General features: G+C 36.3%; 1 protein-coding gene across 1 annotated transcript in view; it reads right to left on the reverse strand.

Annotated features, from left to right (window-relative positions):
- The window catches only part of LOC145684921 (uncharacterized), a 33,150-nt gene extending 12,169 nt beyond the window's left edge, over window positions 1–20,981 (reverse strand). The window contains exons 1-5 of the mRNA XM_081757273.1: window positions 20,870–20,981; window positions 12,327–12,398; window positions 9,177–9,212; window positions 5,036–5,162; window positions 1,972–2,036 (exon numbers count right to left, since the gene is read on the reverse strand). Coding sequence (XP_081613399.1) covers window positions 1,972–2,036; window positions 5,036–5,162; window positions 9,177–9,212; window positions 12,327–12,398; window positions 20,870–20,923 — 354 coding nt within the window. The 5' untranslated portion in view covers window positions 20,924–20,981. The remainder of the gene's footprint in view (window positions 1–1,971; window positions 2,037–5,035; window positions 5,163–9,176; window positions 9,213–12,326; window positions 12,399–20,869) is intronic.
- Between the last annotated feature and the right edge of the window lie 2,942 nt (window positions 20,982–23,923).

A 23,923-nucleotide genomic window follows, 5' to 3' on the forward strand; every position in this document is an offset into this window, starting at 1 on the left:
GTTAAAAAAAAAAAAAATGTTATTTAAAGTGTATATATGCAAGTATTAAAAAGTATTTTTTCTGTTCTTTACTACTATTGATAATATTTTTTTTTTCTTGAAATACTTTGGTCGTTGCGCAACGCTGCAACACTAACACTAGCCACCACTGTTCTACAGTAGTAGAACTATGAACCTTTAAAGTTAATCTTTTCACGTTTTGGATATCCTATAACTACTAACAATGCACTTCCGACCACAGGTCGATATGAACATTTTTTTCTTATTTTGATGTGAGGAATCTATTCCCAAAATATTGTTACAAATTTTTCTTGCACCCTGCATGTAAGATAGCACCAACAGTATATTACTCTCATCGTGTACGATGGTTGATTTAGCGACTACCAGTTTAATACTTTACTTCAAAGTGCGATGGAGTTGAGGTACTACCAAATTTGTGTCAAACCTTAACACTATTCGGGTAATATAGAGCCATTGTATTGAATTAACACAGTCATGTTTTTTACTATGTAGTTCTTGAAAACTTTACATTTTGCAACAAATTTTCCTTCCAGTGGTGGCAGAATAACAACAATGATAAAGATGATTCTTGATTTTGACTCATTACATTCGTATTCATTAAAAAAAAAAAAAAAAAGTACAATTTTAGGTGCAAACACATTCTTCTGGGCGTTATTTTTCTCTTCCGAGTAATATTGAAGAACTTCTCGCAATGACTCACAGATGGCAGCATTAGCTCTGAAGCGAGTAGTATGTATCCATTTTTCGTTATGACGCTTTGCACTGTTGTCAGGATATTTGTTGTTAAATTTTTTTAAAAAACGAAAATAATACGGTGGTAATTAAAAATTTGCTGAAAAGCATATAAAGGCGACAAAAATACATAATGACACGAAAATTGCTTTAGGGGAGTCAACTTCATCAATTTCAACTATTACCAAGTGGACACCTAAGTTTAAGCCGTGAAAGCCTGGAAGATGACCCGCGAAACTGATGCTTGACTAAAAACGTTTCAGAATGCAACTTTTAAAGAACAACTAAGACTGATCAAGGAATCAATAGATTTTATGCGTCTATTCGTATCCATTGATGAAGTATGGGTACGATTACACTTTAGAAGGACACTCGCCAAAACAATGTAAACATCCAAGAATGTAATATGGGTGTGAAGTCTGCTCTAAACATTGGTTACTTTATATATATATATATATATATATATATATATATATATATATATATATATATATATACATACATAAAAAGTATTTTTCACTGGTTAACCATCACTGCTGAACACTATGTGTACAACTTTTGGATAATAAGAGCAACTACATGGAAAGATCAAATCAGGGGCGGATCCAGGACGGACTTCTGGGGGGGGCGGTGGGTTGTAATACTTATACTTAGAGCTACTTTTAAGAGCTCCAAACTCTGGGATGGGTTTTATTTATATATAAAATTATTAAAAGTTTCCTTTTCTGGGGGGGGGGGCGATTGGGGCGACTGGATCAAATAAGCTTTATCAAAGAAGTAACTCACCTTGCATTAAAACAATGCTTGTTCAACCATTCTTTCCATAGCTGAAACAATACATTAATGGACTTCGAGTTTTGTCAGACGCAGAGCTTAAACTATGTGGAGAAGAATTTTGCAACCTGAAGAAATCTGTTTTTCGTGATGGCATAAAGGCTTCAAAATATAGTCGCACCAAGTGTAGAAGTATCAAAGGAGGTTATATTAAAAAAAAAAAAAAAAGTTTTCAAGAGACAAATCAATATTTTGTACCTCATTCCGAGATGTTCTCTATCATTCTCTTGTTCTTATAATAATAATATGTTTTGGACAAAATTTTATATATTTAAATTAGAATCATTCAATAAAATGTGTTGATTTTATGACGGATCAAAAAAGTTTTATGCATTTGAAATACACATTGACTTGAAATATGTATTCAAAACTAATTCCACTTACTTCTGGTAAACGCTTCTTCTTACATTCCCAAAGAGCAGATGCATAGTCACAGCAACTCATGTCACCTGTTGAAAAATAAGTAAATATAATTTAGATTGTAATAGTGAAGATTCTAAAATTAGAAGTTTCATTAATAACTTACTCCAATATTACTACAAGAATATCAGTAGAACTTTTCGTTAAAAATTTGTAGTAAAATTATAATGAACAATTGACAAGCTTCATGTCAGAACACCAATATTAAATTACAGTGAGCCATGAAAATTGATATTACACTAACTATAGTTCTATCTAATTGTATGCATTGAGATACCCAAAAAATCAATCGCCGCAGAAACATGTAATCTCCTTTCGATTAATTTAGGAAAGCGAAACTCAGTATATAAACTTGTTATTAAAAATAAGTGAACACGTCCCAGCGTTAAGAGGTCAAAGGAAAGGAGGCGTTTCACTATATTATTTTCGCCGTACTGCAAGCGGCGTTATCTTTGTGTTTGCGTTCGTTTCATGAAAAAATGATAGAACAATTTTAAATGAATTTTGATACATGACTAATACCTTCCTCGTGCTAGGTGTTATTATCATGACACTTTGATTAAAGGACATATCTAAGAGTGTATGAGATTTTATCATTACATTTTTATTCAAATGCCTATTTCAGGGAGCAAAGTTCAAATATTGCACGTAAGTCTATTCTTTCCGTGCAAAGAACGGACGTTTCCGCTATTACTAATATAAAGCTAAAGGAATTTTAGTGAACACTATTTCACAAACATGAGTAAGGTAAACGCACCGGATTTCGACAGGTTAAGGACCTTTTTCAAAATCAATTGCCTATTGTGACCATACTATTGGGCCTATTGGGACCATAAAACATAATAATAAAACATAATTGGCCCATTTTTTTCCTTGAAATGTACAGTCTCTACTAATACTAAAAGTTACTTCAAGGCTCAAATGCTAATGTTAAAATTTTTTATGAAACTGGAACTCGCCAATGGAACCCGAATTCGACACACTTCACCTGGTTTCGACAGTTGCGGTATCTGAATTCGGCACCTTCAATTATATCCATGTAAAATATTAAGTCGGCATTATTATTAGTAGTAATCTCTTCTCAGCTTCAAATATTGTTTTATTATTATGCAGAAATTATCAGACGGGCAAAAGAACACAACTTAAGTGTTCTGAACTGAGTAGTTATTTCGATGATCCTCAATTCGACATGCTGGAACCTGATTTCGACATTCCATGTCGAACTGAGGTTACAACTATCGGAGAATTATGCAACAAATAGCTTTATGAAAGACTTTGAACATACTTGTACGTTTAGATATTCAGTTAAAATTATATTTGCACTACTGAGCATGAATTCGACAACCTTGTCGAAATCCGGTTCACGTTACAAATAAAGGCTCGTGTTTTCGACAACCTCCCGTTGATGTTACATCACAACCTTTGTCCTCACAGAAGAAAACAAAACGCACTGATTGAAACTCCTTTACAACATTAAAGTACCATTATTTGCTTGAAGCAAACCTAACTTTAATAAAAGTCTTACGGAAATAGCTTGCCTTATGATTTCCTTAAGATTATTTGTTTTACTCGAAGAGTGTATCATACACACAACAATGTACTTCTTTTCTCCATACGTATGACTCATCTACTGTAAGCATGCTTTTGACACGAGAAAAGACACTCCCATAATGTTGCCACTTCTATTCACGATCGCAGGGATGACATCTTACGCTTATTTCACAACATTTAAACACAGGTATGTCGAATTCGGGTGCCTGTCGAATTCAGGCGCGTTTACCTTATACTGATGAAGTGGTATACACTGAAGCCATTTAAAACATAATAAATTTGCTTTCGAAGGGAGCATGGGTATGCTGGTCCGTATACATTTTGTTGAATAAAAGAGGTCCTTATTTGGAAAAAAACTGTAACACTGATGTAAGTGAAAGATTATGGAAAAATTCGTGGATTGAGAATGCATCCATTGTATCATGGATCATCTAAAACCGCTTTGTTGATCATGTGTTTGTCATCTTTCCACTAGAAATAAAGACTCTATCACTGGCCCCTAGATATACCTTGATTTTCAACATTTTCCAAAGTAGAGGAGACAGTAGAACTCTTCTTTAGCGTGAGGGGCCGCGGTGGCTCAGTGGTAGAGCGTTCACGTCTGGTGCATGTGGTCCCTGGTTCGATCCCAGCTCGCACTAAGTAAATCTTGTTGTGGACAAACACCGTGTGCATGGATTTCCTCGAGGTTCTCCCGTTTCCTCCCACTTTCTTCATCCCACCATTTCACTCATTTCTCATCATCATTGTCTCCTTTAGCCTAACCGGCATAATCGTGGGACGTAAAAATTAAAGATTTCGTTTCATTTTTTCTTGTTTCGGGGGTCTGGAAGGGGGAGAAGAGAAAAAGGACTTAAGTAATACGCCTATTGATTGTCAAGAAACAGGTGTGAGAAAGCATTTTTAGCTAAGTGCTGACTTTAGGAAATATCATTTAAGATGATTTTGGGAAAACTCATTTTGGAATTTCAAAAATTTTGTATAATAACACTCATGAAATAGGGTGAATGTTTCACTTTTGTGGGCAGGAAATTATCAAAACTTCGTCAGAAAATTTAATTAGTGACAATTGCTAAAATTCTCGAAATCAACCAAATTTTTAAACTCGTTTTCTATCATAGTGAATAGATAATTGTGTATTATTAATATTATTTGCTATCGATCAAAGAATGGCAACCTATTTGTTATTTTGTTTGAATTGAACTGAATTGAATCATATCTTTTTTAAAAAAACTCTAGATGACTTTATAGAACGAAAAAGCAGTTTGTTTTGAAATGTGGACATCTAAGGAATATAAAATAATGGACATTATACTGTTCTCTAAATTATAGGTCTACTTATACATTCTGCATTCATAGATTTGAAATTTTTGAACCAGAAATATTCTTGAGTATCAAGCCTTAATGTTTGGTAATTCACACACTGGAATTCTTCACTTAATTTAGTGTGTTTCATTACTATTTGTTTCATATTTACCTTTTGGTACCTCATCGAAGCAGTCATGTGTAAGCTGAATCAACTGCGGCCTCAAGTCCTCGTTTCCAATTTCTCTTTCCAACAGAGCCTCGTATAAATCAGGGTTTGGACAATCATCAGTGTCCAGCTATAACAACAAAATAGATTGTTTATTGTATTATGGATGATTTAGGACCATTTTGCTTTCAGTACCCATTATCAGTGGCGTAGCAAAGGGGCATTTCAAGGTTTTAATTCCCTTCCCCGTTGAGCAAAATATTATGCAAAAATAAGCATTTACTCATATTAAGATACGTATACAAACACTTAAAATTACATGAACTTGGAAATATGAGCCCCTTCCACTCGACGAACTTCTGCGTACGGCACTGGCCATTACAATACGTTATATAAAAGAAGAAAGAAAACGCGCAAGGTTAGACAGGTATACAGGTATATTTATTAACTCTATTAATAGATGATCGTGTACGTATTTACGGTATCATTTAAGTTAAAAACTGTACAACGATTTTAAATGGGTTTGAGTTTCAACATGACAACAGAAATATTTCGTCGATGTTTCCACGAACAGGTAAATATCACATTCACCATGAATCACGAACCGACGAATCTGCAAAATCTTGATTTCGAGAAAAACAACGTTGAAAGTCGTAAATTTTGCGCAACTTACGAATTACTTATATATATATATATATATATATATATATATATATATATATATATATATATATATATATATTAGAGGCAAACTTAATGGAAACTTCATCATACGCTGTTAGAACAAAGTACGAGTTATTCGAATATAAACAGGAACACAAAATTCAACATGTTAACTTTTCGCTCATTTGCCAGTTCGTAATGCATGATAGTTGGGATGTTCATTAATTCGTGTTCGTGAAAATATGGACGATATACACTTCCCGAGATGCTTAATTACTTTCATAACACATATTCGAAACAAGGCAGTGGCCCTGCGCGGCGTAACTCTCTTGTCTTTGGTGCGAGCGGTCTCGGTTCGATTCCCGGTGTGGTTACTCGGTCGAAAAAGTGTAAAAGCTTTTTCGGGTCAGCCATCTTGAGTGAGATTTTTCCTGGGTTTCCTTCATTCATACCAGGAAAATGCCGGGATGGTACCTAACATAATGGTGCCAGGCAGCTTCCTTCCTTCCCTTTCATCGAATAGTGTGCTCGCCGAGAAATGTCATCTCTCTTATACGTGACGGGCTAAATTACCTTAGATGATGACAACCCACAAATCTAATTTCGTAATCCTAATCCTAATCGAGACACGGCAGCCTGAAATCTTGTCTCGTAGGAAACTAGGGAACTATCACATAGCCTAGCCCAGCTTGTGTGCATATTTTAAACTCGATCAAGAAGACAACATATGATTATCGTTTGCACATATGTATTCAGGAATTTATTTCGAGGGGAGGCAAAAGCTTTTCAGAGATATCCAAATTTAATAAGAGGATAAATTATATTAAAATTTATAAAATCGCCCCTAAAACTAGACTAAATTTACAGAAAAATCGGAATTTCTGCGACTCCACCCTCTGCGTACGTCCCTGATTGTTTGCATTTTCCTCTATAATCACTTTCATTTTCCATGTGCACTGCTTTCCCTAGGTTATTTTTTTCTAAGGATGAAAATTGTCAATTTTCACAAGTGCCAACTTATAGAATAATTAAAACCATATACACGGTGTAGAACAACATCATTGATCCAGTGGCTAGCGTGTATACCTCTCGTGTACGAGGTCCTGATTTCGATTCCCGTTGGAAGAATATCATAGATCGTACTTTGAAGTACAGGCCCTAACGTATGTAGCCTCGCGTCCCGGGTTTGACTCCCGGTGGGAACAATCGTCGGAAAGAATTAATAGTTTTCAGACCAGTCATCCTGAGTGAGGTTTTTCCTGGGTTTTCCTCGTTCACACGAAGCAAATGCCCGGAGAGCACCTCATATAATTCCAGACCGCTTCCTTTCTTTCTTCCTCTTCAATTCCCTGGGCAGTGTGATCACCGAGAGACGTCATCACTCATACGTAATGGACTAACATGGCCATAGATGCCGAAAGCCCAGAAATTTAATTCATAATCCTAAATCTATGTAATTTCGCTGCTGACGAATGACGTAAATTCAAATTAACCAATCAAACTCTTAAAATATGTATGTTCCCACAAAATTATAACCAACTAGAGGTATTACTCTAAATGATATTCGATTGTCTAATTCCGTCTATTATTTTGATTTTTATATTATTCTTGGTGTTCCATGTATGCCATTTAAAGGATCCAGTTACTAAGGAGAATCGAAGTGAAATTCCAGAATTATTTCTTTCATTTCGATTTAACTAGGAGAAGACTGTCAGCTGATGAAATCACACAGTCTAACCGGGTTTAGGTACGTAGATGGACTCCATCCATTCAACACTTCAATATGTAAATCTACTATGAAAAACTATGCTAAATTAAATATTTTTTTTTTAAATAATAAAGATTCAAATTAAGGATGGTATTTGTGAGCTATAGAAAGATAGCAAAATTTATATGTTCATTAATTTAAATCAATACCACATTCAACATGACTACAATACTGTAGAAGCAATAGGTTTAAAGTTACCTTTCATTCAGCATAATGCGTCAAAGCCCAAGGCTCATCACACAATGGACAAATAGACAAACTGGAAAAGGTCTAGTTCCAAATACAGGACCAACTTATTATCCAGACACTGAGACATCTGATCAATACTTCTATCCTCGGTTGAAAATTATTTTAGGAGGTGTGCTTTTGACGCTGAGATGCCAAAATCATTACTTACACAGTAGGTCTGTAGTAGTGGTCTGCATGGGCTCGGGCCGAGCCCGCGGGTCTAAGTGCGACCTAGTCTGCAGGCCGGGCTCGGGCCTACAAAGCACATATCACTTCGGGCCCGGGCAGGGCTCAGGTCGCGAATTTTTAAATATACAACCATATTTCTCGGGCCTCTTCGGACCTAATTTTGTAAATATACTGTACAACGATATATATTGCACCATTTTTTCTGGAGAACTTTTAAATCACAACTGCAAAATTAAACCTCTAATTGCTGTAAATAAAAATACAATTTTGCGTTAATTATTAAGTTTCTGTAATTCGGGCTTATTTCAGGCTCATTTGATTATTACACAAGCTCGGGCCAGGCTCGGCCTAAATGCTAAAATATATTTCGGACTTGGGTTGGGGCTCACATTGTAAATTCACGGGCCGGGCCGGATGCGGGCTAAAAATTCCGGCCCGTGCAGACCTCTAGTCTGTAGCCAGAATAGTAAGACAGGGACGCTGAGAATTTTTGATGGTGCTACCTTGAGTTCATCTTACATTCATAGTTTTGTAAGTGCATGGGTGCTATTATTATGAAATACGATTTTCTTTAATGAGTTACATAGAGACCAAACTATTTGAAATTCATTGACTAAAGTTTAATGTTATTTCAGCAGCTTCCAAAATTATTTTCTTTTTACAGCAACACAGGTGAATTTCTGATAACAAGAAATGACTAAATCCACCATCCTTCAACGATACAAGAAATTCTTGTCAAGCCAATAACGGTAAAAATCATAACAGAGTTATCAAGTTAAAAAGAAAAATATCCTTCCCTTAAGGAAGCCATGCGCTAGTAGAAATAACTATTTAAATTAGGATCTGTATCCTACCCAACAACCAAACTGAAATTTTTCGTTTGCAACGAAATAATCTGTAAGATTTTTCTTGACTTCTTATTCTTTTGAACATTTTTTAAATCTAAGTTTTAAGGAATACTGAAAGCGGTTTGCAGAGGAGCTTACCCTTACTCTAGCTTCAGATCTATTATAAACATCTCTAGTTTTAATAGCAATCTTCGAACATTTGAGTGGTCTGGAACGGATACAATACCTTGAAAAGTAATTCCGCTACGAAAAAGTAAGTTCAACAAATTACTTCGCATTATTGCACATTTTGCCAAAATTGTTGGTGAGGGTAATTTGTCAATCTACCTTCACGAAACACCGCGTCTTTCACATTGATGCACGAAATGTGTGTTTAGATATCCTTTTCAGGGTCATTTTTAGACTGAAAAGAAAAGTAGAGAAAAGGAAAGAAAAGCAAAAAACTTACCCCTTTTAGTTTCCTCATAATACACTGTGAGATGCACTGAAATAGAGGTAAACAGAATAAAAACATTAAAGTTTGTTTAAGGTAAATATATTGCAACAATAATATAAATACCAATATATATACTAACAAGGGCGCCCATGTTGTGGTTTCCAAGGGACAAGCAACCTTTCAAATATAGTTTCAGATTTTGCTGTAACTAATGTAAAAATTCTATCGGGTTTTCGATATTCCCAAGTACAATTTCCTCTTAGGGGGGCGAGCGCCCCCCTTGCCCCCCTGATGGGCGCCCTTGTATACTAATATCCATAAAGTATTGCCACAGTTTTGTTTATTGCGTCTCTGTGTGTATGATGCAAAGTGCATCAACTTCGCGTCCCACGGCATGAATAAACTAGCGGAATAATTAATTGGAATGTAGTCATAGGTTAATATGCCAGTCTTTTTCCATGAACATAACTCATGTATCGTTAAGTTATCTAATTTAGACAATAAGAAAACAATCAAATATCTTTTCACAACACAATCAATCAAAAGTCTCGATTATACACGGTGTTTCAAAACAACACCGACAACGTTTGGGAAGTAATTCCTGACACGAAGATGAGACAAAAGGTATAGACCAACCTGGGTGCAGAAATCCGTCATTTCGGAGTTATAAGCCACCGAAAACATGAAAAATGAACTTTAAAGGTTCATAGTTCCAATACTATGGAATCTACCATAGTCAGATCAAAACTTCACTTAGGAACTAGTATGCCCCCTATCCAAATGTTCATCTTTCAGAATGCTGCGCTACTTTCGCAACAATTTTTATAGAAGGAGTTGATGAATACTTCAAATTATATGCCCGTAGCCGAACTTCTATAAAAATTGTTGCATGAGCACCGCAGGATTCTGAACCATGTATTTTTGGAATATTAGTATATTAGTTCCTTAGTGGTCTTGACCTGACTACGTTAGGTTCCATAATATTGCAACTATGAACCCTTAAAGTTAATATTTTTCATGTTTTCGGCAGCCTATAACTCCGAAATGACGGATTTCTGCACTCAGATTGGTCTATACTTTTTGTCTTACCCTCGTTTTAGGAAACACCTCCCAAATGTTGTCGGTGTTGTTTTGGAACACCCTGTATTATATGTCTGAATTCGATAAAACCAAGAGATATTATGAAGTACATTCTCTAAATTCATCCTTTTCTTCAAACGCCAAATATTGAACCCGGAACTCCACGTACACCAGGTCCCACACCAGTACACCGAATGTAAATGTGTTAGCAGTTAGGCTGCAAAGCAGCTCATGTTATATTGTAATGCTATTTGAAATTCACATTTTATGTGTGTACACAGTGAACAATTTAAATTGAAATTGTTTGCCCTGTAATATCACTAGTGTCATTCTAACAGACAGTTGTATTTTTTCACTCTATTGCATATTTCAAATCTATATATTAAGCAGAAATTTACAACACTATATTAATTATTCAAAATACTATTAAGTATTTTGAATAAATATAAATGAAGTTATAAGGGATTGAAAACTTGACTTTTTAAAAAAAGGTTTAATTTCGAAAAAAGTGTTTTGGTTCACGAACAGCGTTACGAAACACAGTGGTGCCCCCCCCTCATGTCGATGACGCACCCCCCCCCCTCAATTGCCTATCCGTAGGTGTTCTTCAATGAAAAAAAATCTTTTCGATTAATTTATACACCCTCTCGAACATATTTATATAGATTTTAACCCCCCCAAATATTTCAATGACGCAGTTTGCGTCATAGCCCCCCCTTGTGGGCACCCCTGCGAAACAGATTCAGTTCTGACCCGAGGGTCCATTGTGTATATACACTCACTGAATTGTGATCACCCCTCCACAAGGAAGTGTGGCCAGCAGCAGAGCTGATTACATGACCACCCAGACTAGTAGTATTTCAGAGAAAGAACACACTCGAGGCTACTTGTTAGCAGACAGTACTCTGTCATAATGGGAGGTGGGAAGGATTTACTCTCACTTTAATAGGGTATGATTGTGGGTATCCGAGCAATAGGTACGTCAATAACCCACACAGTAATACTTGCCGGATGAGCCCGTTCCTATGTAATGAAGGTGTACAAGGAGTGGGAAGAAAATGGGGTAACGGTCTCCAAGTGACGGAAATGCAGTACGGAAGTTCAAAATGTGGGATGAGCGTAACGTCAAACAGCTTTTGATAACCAAACGAACCATCAGTGTCAGGAATTACGTGATCAATACAATGGTGAATGCACAACACCCATATCCCATGCAACTATACAGTCACTGGCACGCATGGAGTTCCACAGCAGACGACCCACTCGCCACCCACTCCTTACGACTAGTAACCGCCGACTTAGTCTCGCTTGGGCACAGGAACATGATAACTGGATCATAGATGGTTGGAAAATGTCCGATAAATCAACTGCTACTTTGTGCCACTCCTTTCGGAAGGCGTGTGCATGTGTGGCGCCAATAGCACGAAGCTATGAACCCCATGTACATGGTGCGTATTGAACAGACAGGAGGGGGCGTCTGTATAGTTTGGGGATGCGTCTGCTGGTATGAACTTGGAACTTTGGTGGGCATCGACCACAGCGAGACATCCGTTGTGTACCTGTATATGTTAGTGGATCACGTACACCCTACAATGCAACACTTTTACCCACACGAAGACGACAATGCACGGTGTCACCAAGCCAGAACTGTACTTGCTTGGCTTAAGGAAAATTCCACGGAGCTGTAGCATATGAATTGGCCTCCTAACTCACCGGATCTTAATCCTACAGAATATTTATGAGATGTCTAGAAGCGAGCTCTTCGCACCACGACTCCTGTACCGACATCTGTGGGCTCATTGTGTGATGCCATCAGGAACATCTGGTGTCAGATCCCCGTAGAAACATATCAGCAACTATCAGAATCCATGCCACGCCCATCTAGACTGTCCTCTGACTAAAAGGTGGACCAACACATGTTAGGTAGGTGATCGCAATTCAGTGAGCACTCAGTGTACGTAAACAAGCGTAACATATTAGAACTTCCTATTGGCTATATAAAGTTAATTTACATTGTGTATTTTAATTGAAAGCAAATTAGACCTGCAATCAACATAATAAGGAAGATAAAACGAGACTTACCTCACCATTGGTTTTACAATCTTTAATCACTTGCTTTGTTTCATCTGATATTTGGAAGTTGCAACCATGTGGCTGTAAGATAAATGATAAAATATCAATTAGCTTTAGTAATTTTATTTGTTATTATCTATACTAAGTAAACTATGTATTGTAATAAGTATTGTGTTTACATAACAATATTTTGACACAAGTATTCAAACAATATTTAATTTTATGTTGCCATCCATAGTAAATAGCACTTATTTAACTCTGTAGCTCTAACTTAAAGAATACAGTATGCATGACCAACCTAACGCACTCATGTTTCCTAGGTAGCACATGCAAAGTAGGAAGCGGCAGCAGATAACCATCATCCTCATAGGTATTCTGCCATTATTGGCAAGTCACTTGCCGCAGTTGAGAAACTTCAATGCTCCACAGTCTTTCACTAACCTCTTTATCTTCACATACATTTTTTCTGTTTTGATGTTGTCTATCAACTATAGCCTCCTTCGTCCCCTCCGTCTCTTTCCTGCCACCATACCCTCTAGCACATCCCTCATGATACAGTTCCTTCTTAGCCAGTTTCTCTTCCTCTTCTTAATAATATCTAAAATTGTTCTTTTCTTTCCCACCATTTCTAACACCCTCTCATTCGTTTTCCACTCGACGCAGCTAATTCTCTTCACTCTCCCCCCCACACACATTTTAAAAACTTCCAGTCGTTTTTCATTATTTTATCATTTTCATCGCAGCAGATAAAAGTAATTGAAATTACTGATCTGAAGTTCTTGAGTGGAATGTGGTTTTGTGGGCTTTCCATCCTCTTGAGTTGAGTTGAGTTGATTTTGAGTTTAACGTCCCGTTCAGCAGCGAGGCTACATGAGACGTGGACCTACTGATTAAAGTGGAATCCGAACCACATGAGCTCACGCCGGGAATTGAACCAGGGCCTCAGACGCCAATTCCATCCTCTTGTGTAGACGGATGGCAAGGTATGTTTTACAAGTACTTCAATGGAAGAGTTAGCGATGCATAGAAACGATTATTTTTCTAAGATGATTTGGAGAAAAACGGAATAGCGCTCCAATGAGTGATAGATTTCAGCGCGTGAATACCACTTTGCCCTATCGACTTAAGAAGTTACCATATATTTCTGAATCCAAGATGACCTCCCATTTTTTTTTTTTAAATAAACAATTATTAAACAATAATTTTAGGAATGATTTTTAAAAAATGGATCAAAAGATTGCGATCTTGGCCAAGAATTTTAGGAATAATACCAAAATGCATCAAAAGGTTGTGATCTTGACCAATAATTAGTTTTTGGATCAGGGTTCACAAAATTTTTGAACGGCCTCTAAATTGGGTTTTCGTATTTTCTACGGAATAAGTACATCATACTGAGTTAACTGATAGTTTGGATTTGGCTACACTGTATGTAGTTCTCCAGATATAAGGCCTACAAGAAAATTTTTGATTGAAATGTAATGGATTTTTTGATGCAAAATTGAATCAGGGGCCACAGAAAATTTTTCAACGGCACCTAAATCGAGTTTTTTTTTTTTTTTTTAAACGGAATAAGTACATCATACTGAGTTAAATAACAGTTTGGGTTTGGCTACACCATATGTAGTTCTCCAGATGTAAGGCCTACAAAATAATAATAATAATAATAATAATAATAATAATAATAATAATAATAATAATAATAATAATAATAATAATAATAATTCAAATTTATTAAATCTTTTGATCCAGAAATACATCTATAGTATGTGGTATAGAACTTACAATAAAACTAACTAAAATTGAAATCAGATACAGACGTTCCTTAGTCTTCATCCTCTTCAAATCTGCGAATGTTCAAAATTAAAACGGTAGACGTGGAAGAGGGTAAAAAGAGCTATATTTTTCGGCACGAAATTAAGAGGGGAAAAAACGTCGTCTTGGATTCCATAATATACGGTAGTGTCAAAAGGGGAGTCCTATGCCAGCAGCGTCTTTTCAGATTTTGCTTGATGGAGGGGGGGAGGGGGAGAAAAACGCTAGAGTCAGTAGACTTTCAGGGTTTTCATTAGTATATTATTATCTTATGGATTTAAATGTTTACAAATGCCAAACTCAGAGGGAGGCAATTATCCTGCCTATGTACCCCAAATGACGTCCCTGTCCACGCCCAGACTAACTATATTTTTTGACGAAATTGAGCTAAAGTGTGAGAGTTTTATCTTAACCGAATGAAACAAGTCTGTAGACTGCAGCTTCTTTAGTTTGCCAAGAGACGGAGTAAATTGTTGTGACGAGTGATAAAATTTTCAGTTCGCAACACAAACGTCACAATTTATATTTCGTCCAACAAGTAGTTAATTTGGAATGAGAACTCCCAAATAGTAGTTTTAAGGATGTAAAGTAGATAAACGATTAGATCAATGGACTGGAGCCTATTACTTTCCCCCGAGATGAGCCGATTAGAACTCGAGCATTTCCGATTTCTACTCAGCTGTTGCGGCCAGCGTAGGGTGCGGACTTGTCCCCTTGAGGAACGCCGTTGGTATTAGTAAATATATACATACGTATATATTTTCAACGAACTTTAAAAATTCCTTACTGAATTCTCTATATCTGTGTGTGTGCGAGTGTGTGTGTGTGTTATTTGCGATTTTTTCAATTTTGAGTCCTTTATTCGATAGAGCATCAAAAACTATCTGAAAGAAGTGATGGAATTTTTCGAGTCACTCTTACCGTTCCCGAGATATTAGCCAAAAAAGTCCCGATTTTAGGAGATTTAAAAGAGTCATATCTTGGGAACCTTAGGTCATACAGAGATGATATTGCGAATTTTTCAATTTTGAGCTCTCCATTTCGAGCACATGTTTTGTAAAACAACATATCGTAGAACGTTTTAACAGAACTCTTAAACAAAACATGTGTGGAAAATTTAGTACTCAAGGAAATTGTAAATGGATAGACATATTACAAGAATTGTTTAATGAGTATCATAATGAAGTACATAGAGCAATTGATATAAGGCCTGTACAAGTTAATAAGAAAAAATAATTCTTTTTAAGTGCATTCTGGCAATGCTCTCGGAGCATTCTCAACTTTTTATAAATATTGTTTTAGAAAAAAATTTGACTTTTGTAAGTCTTGTAAAATATTCTTAGAAATTAAACATGTAAGGTTGCACATTGAAATCATGCAGTATTTTCAAATTAAGGGAGTTAGGAATAAGGAACTGGTTACAGCATACCCAGTAAAACTTCAAAAGTAAATAATAACCGTAAAAAAAAACTTTGAAAAATCATGCTTTTATTAAATATACTAAAGAGTTTTGTGGGAAATATTTTAATGCTAAATTAACATTTCTAATGACCAGCTTAGACAGCCATGATTTCAAGTTCTTTCTCCTGCGGTGGGTGGGAAGGGATTTCAATACACAGAGGGTGAAACAAGTACTGAAAAAATATTAGTAATTCTTCAGGTGAGATGATTTTGAGTTTAAGGTCCCGTTCAGCAGCGAGGCTATAGCAGACGTGGACCTACTGATTAACTTAGAATCCGAGCCACATGAGTTCGTGCCGGGAATCGAACCTGCCTCTTACACTTCAAAGGCACGTAGGCTAAAAGCTCTACTGATAATTCTTCCTTAAAATCCTTCAGTTTAACGTCCCTTGGCTAAGGGAGACGACGATTAAAGCAAGTGAATGATGATGGAAGAATTAGTGGAATGAGAATATAGGAGGAGACGGGAATACACCGAGAAAACCCACGGACACGATTTTGTCCTCCATAAACTTAATTGGCCGCTGATCTAACCAGGGACCCCATGCGTCATTAAGTAAGCGCTTTACCACTGAGCCACCGTCCCCCCTCCCTTTCCATGCATTGTAGCGAATCATTGTCCTAGTGTTCAGAAAATCTAGAGATGCGCACGAGTCGAGACATGTGTCGAATCTCGACTCGATTGGACTCGAATTCGAGTCGAGATTCGAGACAAGACACACTTTGCAAAATTCGAGACGAGTCGAGACTGCTCGTAAAAATCTCGACTTAACTCGAATGTCTCAAAAATCTTTCTATAATTTTTAATATTATTTTGAAGAAAGTATTCACTGAGAAACAGCCTTGAAACCAATTTCAGCATTTATTATTTTAGAAAAGTACAGCACGCATAAACTTAATAGTTAATCTTTCGAGACCAAGATTTAATTTTCAGCTCAATTCACTTAATTAAGACTAATAAATAATGTCGTGACTAGTGTTGTAAAATTTTGAACCTGTCGTTAAAAAAAACAGATTTTTCAAGTTTCTTTTCGGAAAATTTGGAAAAATTGGTTTTCGGGGCCGCTGAGATGAACAGTGACTCTTTCGATGCCGTTTAAATCCAAATTCAGGCCCATAACTTGGGGAGGAAGAGAGATATATATAAAAATGATTGAAAATGGCAATATTAGTGTCAAATCCATAGTTTTCAGGGTCGCTGAGATGAACAGTGACATTTCCGATGCCATTTAAATCCAAATTCATTCCCGAAACTTGGGAGCGGCGGAGAGGGGAGATATATATATAAAAATGATCGAAAATGGCAGTGATCGATATTGGTGTCGAATCCATAGTTTTGGTTATCGCTGAGATGAACAGTAATACTTCCAATGCCGTTTAAATCCACATTCAACGCCGCAACTTGGAGAAGGGAGAAGGGTAGATATATAAAAATGATCGAAAATGACCAATTTAGTGTCGAATCGATAGTTTTCGTGGTCGCTGAAATGAACAGTGCCACTTCCGAAGCCGTTTAAATCCACATTCAGCCCTCATTAGTACTCCTATAGGGGGAGCGTAACATGTAAATAATTGAAAATGACCGATACTAGTGTCGAATTCATAGTTTTGGGGTTCTAATTCATTGGTGACAGTTTTGGTGCCCTTTATGTCCAAAATGAAACATATTCAACCCATGCGAAGAACGGGTATTTGCTACTCTTTAATGAACGGAAGTTTCACATGATAAATTCTTTAATATATTTCTCGCTGCTCAAATTTACACACTTGTGCGTAACCAGAAATCAGAAAACTAAAAAGTAAAATTAAAACTTATTTCTTTAAGTATTTTTCCTGCTAGCTAGCGAAATACATTGTACTGTATATATGCTGCAGAGACGTCACAGCAAATAAGATTAGCATCAGGCGAAGAAATAGTTTTTAAATTATATTTTCCGGTTTTTGCCAATATTTCCGAACAAAAGATTCTTTCGGGTTTGAAATTTCCGGAAATTTTACACAGCACAAGGAAGATACGCATCGCCATAAAAAAAATACAGGGTGTTTCAAAACAACACCGACAACGTTCGGGAGGTGATTCCTGACATCAAGATAAGACGAAAAGTATAGACCAACCTGATTGTACAAATGCTTCCTTTCAGGGCTATAGGCTGTCGAAAACATTAAAAAATCAACTTTGAAGGACCATACCTCCGAAACTATGAGACTTACCGTAGTCGGGTCAAGACTTCACTTAGGAACTAATATGTGCTCTATCCAAAAATACATTTTTCAGAATCCTAAGGTACTCACACAACAATTTTTGGAGAGGGAGTTTTGCTACGGTGTTATAATTTGAAGTACTCACAAACTACCTGTATAAAAATTGTTATTGAAGTACCGCAGGATTCTGAAACCTGGATATTTGGATAGGGCACTACTAGTTCCTAAATAGAGTCTTGACCCGACTACGGTAAGTCTCATAGTTTCATAGCTATGGACCTTTAAAGTTCAGTATTTCATGTTTTCGACAGCCTATAACTCCGAAAGGAAGCATTTGTGCACCCAGGTTGATCTATACTTTTCGTCTTATCTTGGTGTCAGGAATCACCTCCCAAACGTTGTCGGTGTTGTTTTGAAACACCCTGTATATTTGACTTTAACATATCGGTATTAACTAAAATGATTCTAACCCCGTTATTTTACCACTTCCCTGCCATAAAGAGGGAATTTCATAAGATTGCTTAAGACAATTTAAATGCGTCTATATTAATTAATCTAACAAGGATTATATTTTAGTATCTTTTGTAGCCATAACTCTATTTTATCACGGTGCTAACTTTAAAAGAGTGGTGCACATATATTTGTTGCCATAAAATTTTCCCTATTCTAATACAAGAAACATAAGCCCTTAATGATCTTAACTGTAAACTAGTAAATATAAAATGGTTTTCATTTTAAAAGCATTGCATAGTATTCGAAAATTTCAATTTTTCCCAAATGTTTCGTTTTTTTCTACGCTCGGGAAAAAAGGGTAAAAAACTGTTTTTTTACCCAACATTTCCGGTTTTTTCCCAGTCCTTCACAACACTAGTTGTGACGGAAACGTGACCACTGAAGTTGTCTTTAAAACAGGGATGTATCAAATCCCTTTGACATGGAAAAACTTCTGTTATTTGGCAGCAGTGTTTTTTCAGTAATGCGCGCTGAAAAAGAAAGAAAAACCAATGTGTTTACTTTTCCGGACAGAAACCAAAATTTTCCGGTTATTTCAGCCCCCAAAATCACTAGCTGTAACACTAAGGCCAGGAGTATGATGAAGTGGTTCGAGGAACACATGAGCAAGTTCCAAGTGATGTGCTGGCGCCCCTACTCGCCGGATCTGGATCCAATCGAACACATCTGTGATGTGATTGAACGTGACGTCAGAGCGCATCACCCCCTTCCCCGGAATTTACGGGAATTAGGCGACCTGTGTATGCACATGTGGTGCCAACTCTCTCCAGCGACTTACAAAGGATCATTGCGTCCATGCCAAGACGCGTCGCTGTTGTTATCCGTGCCAAGTGGATATACTGACAATTAGGTAGATACTCGTAGTCATAAAGTTCTGGCTGATGTGTACGTATATTTTAACTCGTTTATTTTGTCTCGACTCGAATTTCGAGACGTCTCGTCTTGAATTCGAGTCGAGTCGAGGCAGAACTGTCGAGTTGAGAAAGGATTAAATCTCGACTCGACTCGACTCGACTCGACTCGCGTCATCCCTAAGAAAATCTTTAGCCTTCAACCTAGTGCTTTTAATCGTAGTTTCATTTCCTCATTTTACCTTACCAATTGTTTTCTCCTGTCGATAAAAGCATCGTTTTAAAATGTTTTGTTTTTGGGGTTATTGCAATTTGAGTAAACACAGTGACGTCAGTGATGCCGACTTAAAATATTATAAAATCGGATAGACAGGAATTTCCATTTTGCTCCTAAATTTTCCACGTTCTACAAATTTATCAAAGTTTATAAAATAAAAACTGAAACTATTGAATGTTACTAAGTTTATTCATTATAAGTGTGTTCATACTTTACGTTAATCAAATAGTTTATTAAGTACTAGCAGCGTTCACCCCGCTTCGCTGCGGTCACCCCGGAACGCAATAAACTTTGTTACTTAGATAATTTTTACTTTTTCGCTTTCAAGTGATATGATAAAAACCATAGAAGATTGCAGTAAATGTTAACATTATATCGCCTGTCATTTATGTTAACCCGCCCCGCTTCGCTGCGGTCACCCCGGAACGCAATAAACTTTGTTACTTAGATAATTTTTACTTTTTCGCTTTCAAATTGCAGTAAATGTTAACATTATAGCGCCTGTCATTTATGTTAACCCGCCGAGTGACACGGTCATGCGGGTTGCATATAAATACGTTTATTTTTATACCTATGATGAACTAACAAAGGATTTGTACGTTATGGACACTTGAATGGTCAATTATCTCAAGACACTGGTAATTAAAAATTAAAGTGATATGATAAAAACCATCTAGGGTCCAAATCCTAATAACCCCCCAAAAATGAAAGAAATTGGTTCAGCCGTATTAGCGTGATGAGCTAACAAAGGATTTGTGCGTTCTCTTTTATATAATAGATTTAAAAAAAAAATAATAATTGAAAGTGTTGGCGGAAACAAGTACATTTTGTTGTTAGTATTTCCTCCACGTTTTTGTGTCGTAAACTTCTACGGAACGTAACGAACCAAAAAGACAAGTTCGTTTCCCCAGTAATTTCGTGTGGAACGTTTTGGAAGTTGGGTGTCTCTTGTTTAGTAATCTTTTAAAATACCAGAATCCCTTGTGTATAAGTTTCTTGGCTTTTTTTAAAAAAAAAAGTTCTTAGGTAATTGTAAAAATTCCTTTCATTAGATTTTGATTTTCTGTTTAGCATCCCTTTCAACATCGAGGCAATATGAGACGTGACCTACAGATTAGCGTAGAATTCGAACCACATGAGCTCTTGTCGGGAATCGAACCCGGGTCTGTTACGTCAAAAGCAAAGCGCTAACTGCTTAGCCACGATGGAGCTCAAATAACTTTCATACTAGAAGGCGTTTTACAGGAACAAAATTTGACAATTATCACTGATTTTTCTCATGGGTTTACATCACTGAGTGGCGGGTTGTAAGAGAAGTTACATCCGTAAAAAGCTAAGGGAATAGCTAAAGGGTCACTACAAGCTAAGGGAATAAAATTTTGCGTAATATCCTAAACGAGCCGCCATTAAACGAACAAATCATGAAGTATACTTACCCCAGCAGAAACAGTGAAGGTGATCGCAAGTAGTAGAAGAAGAGAGACCCTCATTTTAGTACTAACAATGAGACTACTCCAGCAGAAACAACAGGGAGCGTCTGACTGTATACTACAATAAAAACCAAATAGGGAGGGGTAATTGCAAATGCTGGCCTTTTATACTGGATATAAAGATGGTCGCACTACAAGTAGTTTGACGTGACAAATTACAGCAGTAGTCTTCAATCAAAAAGAAGAAGAAAAGGACAAATTGTTGCTAGTTGTTTCGTCGTAGTGAGACAGAATTATCGCCAGATGTCACCTTTAACTATTCTTTCTCAATATTAAGTGCTACTGTGCATCCCATCCGGTTTCCCTTCAGAATGATTACGAAACGATTGAGAGTCAACTAGTATTGTGCAGATTTTACTTCATAATTAACCTTCGCGTGCTGATGACAAATTTCTAATTTTTCTTGTAGTACCTAAACAAGAAATCATCGTTCCATGCATCTTTCATAGAATTGCTGTTCTTTTTTTTTTTTTTAAGTACTTCCAAGGTCACTTTAATAGTTTATTAAAATATACTTAAAATATGTACTGACCATTAAGATACAAGAACAATAAAGTAATTACATACATGTAATAACAAAACTCTGGAAAGAAAGAAAAAGACGAGCTTACACGGTTTTCATTTGGTTACAACAAACAAGTTTGTTTACATGATGTTTGAAGTTGCCTACATTATATTTAAGGGAAATGTAATTTTTTTTTTCCTAATGCCTACACGTAAAACGTATGTTAAGACGATTTATTTATATAACTATGGTATTTTTTTTTAAATAACAGTTTTCACCTTTCCAAATAATTCAATCGTTGAGTTCGAAACCGGTCATCTCCATCGAAGTTATTAATTTGAGAGGAGTGACAAACAAAACTAAATTATTCAATATGTATCTGATATATAGGTGTCTTGCGACAGTCCTATAAGCGACAGGAACTGTTAACTGTCCTATGAGCGACCGATTCGATCTGTTAATTGTCCTATGAGTCACCGATTCGTTCATACGAAGATGATCGAAGAAGATAAGGTTCTCTCTTCTTTAACTTGTTTCATGCTAATGTGATTCAGAACTTAACAAAATGTATTATGAAAAATTTCGCTCTGCCTGAATTTAATATGTGAGAATGCTCTCATTACATTAAGAATCTTTTATACGTTTTTCCTAATATTATATTTTTGAATTAATTTCTATGAATACATTGACTCTATCAAGGGGAAAACTAACTAAATACATTTAGAGTAACTCCGCCTTTGTCTATGATTTTAATATAATTAAAAATTTCATGTTAAAATGATACGGAGCATAAGTTTAGATTGAATATGTTTATGGCATAAGAAAGAAATCAGAAAAAGGTAGGGGTGCCCGAAGAAAATTTTCTAGGGAGGGGCATCTCCATGGTTGCTGTATTACGTTTGGTATATCTGGTATTTAATATATGTGGTTTGCTATATTACGTATACGTTTTTGTGAGCCAGGGGGCGACCCCTACCTTCCCATCGGGCGCTCATGGAGAAAAGGTGTTCACCACTTGAGGATATCAAAGAAATCTAAAACACGGTGTATTCGAAGAAAGTTACGTAAGTTACAAATCTCTCGCAGGACTTAACAGTTCGTCTAGTTATGAGGGATTATTTCAGATTGCTACACTACGAGCTCTTATGTAGGGCTATAAGTTAAAACAAGGGAGGAAGACAAATTAAGCAACTAGTTTACGTTTTAGTAGCTTGCAATAGGGGGGAAGGTAGTTTAAAGAGTTTGTTTACCTTTTGGATTGTTTAGAGTGAACTGCATTGTAATTGGTGAGATTGGTTGAAAATAGCCAATCAGATGAAAGGGATCTCAAAAGCTATCGTTTATCATTGACTTTTTTTTTTTTCATTTTATTCATAGAGTCTTAGGAAGTCTAAAAAGTAGATATATGGCGAAACTGTTACACGTTTAAGTTTTTCAAAATAAAATATATTACTGTGCTTAGTGAGTAAGTAGATTTGAATCAAATTAAGTACAGAAACCAAAGCTTTTGAAGAAAGGGGATCGTACAACTGGATTTTCAATAATTACTTAGGAATATACTTTTCATGGAAATATCCCTGTTGCCTCGTTAAGTTATTTGATATGTTTTATGTCAAATCTAACTCAAAATTAAAATAAGTTTTATTTGCACTCACAGTAGAGGAAAAATATATTTGACGAACAGTATCACTGGCACGTACATATTTCATACCAAGGTTGTTCGGCCGCTAATAACGCCAGAGGCAAACATATTTTACGAGATGGAATCATATTATCTTCCGTCATCTCATTTTCTTTCGCTAATAGGACTGTCGCTTCTGGAACTAATTCGATATATAGGGTTATTTTCATTTTTGGAAAGTAGGAAAATGTCAGTTCTACGGTCCGAAAATGAAAACAGCCCTATATGTCAGATGCGTATTGACTATTTTAGTTCCGTTTTTCACCCCTCTCAAATTGGCTTCGATGGAGATGACCGGTTTTCGAACTCAACGATTCAATTACATTGCAACCAGAATCATTGGTAAAGGCGCAGATGTGGCAGAGTATGCAGCTAGGGGATAAGACTCTCCACTGATATATGTAGTTCTACGTTTTTCATTAGTATATTATTTAGTGGAGGATGTAGCCCGGTTCCGGGAGAACCTAGGCCTCCAGTTTTTTCAGTAACAAAAATAATTGAAGTTATTATTTATGTATATTTGAAAATTTATAGTAAACTCATGGTATACCTATCATAGCTACGTTCTGGCTGTCCCCCCAGTTATTACCTTCTAGACACGCCACTGATATTATTATACCAGTGATTAAAATACATATAAATCCCAAACTCCCTCCTAAAAGACACGCCTGGTCTCTCCCATTTAGAGTATTTTTTTCAATATTAATCTTGGCTTCAACCAGTTGTACGGAAAAATTAGAAAAAGGATTAAGGAAGCAATTTTAGTAAAGATAATAAGGCTTTTATTTACAGCATATTACACTAAAACAGCTTA

The sequence above is a fragment of the Thermobia domestica genome, chromosome 5, assembly GCF_964235325.1.
Source record: "Thermobia domestica chromosome 5, izTheDome1.hap1.1, whole genome shotgun sequence".
Taxonomy (NCBI): Eukaryota; Metazoa; Arthropoda; class Insecta; order Zygentoma; family Lepismatidae; genus Thermobia; species Thermobia domestica.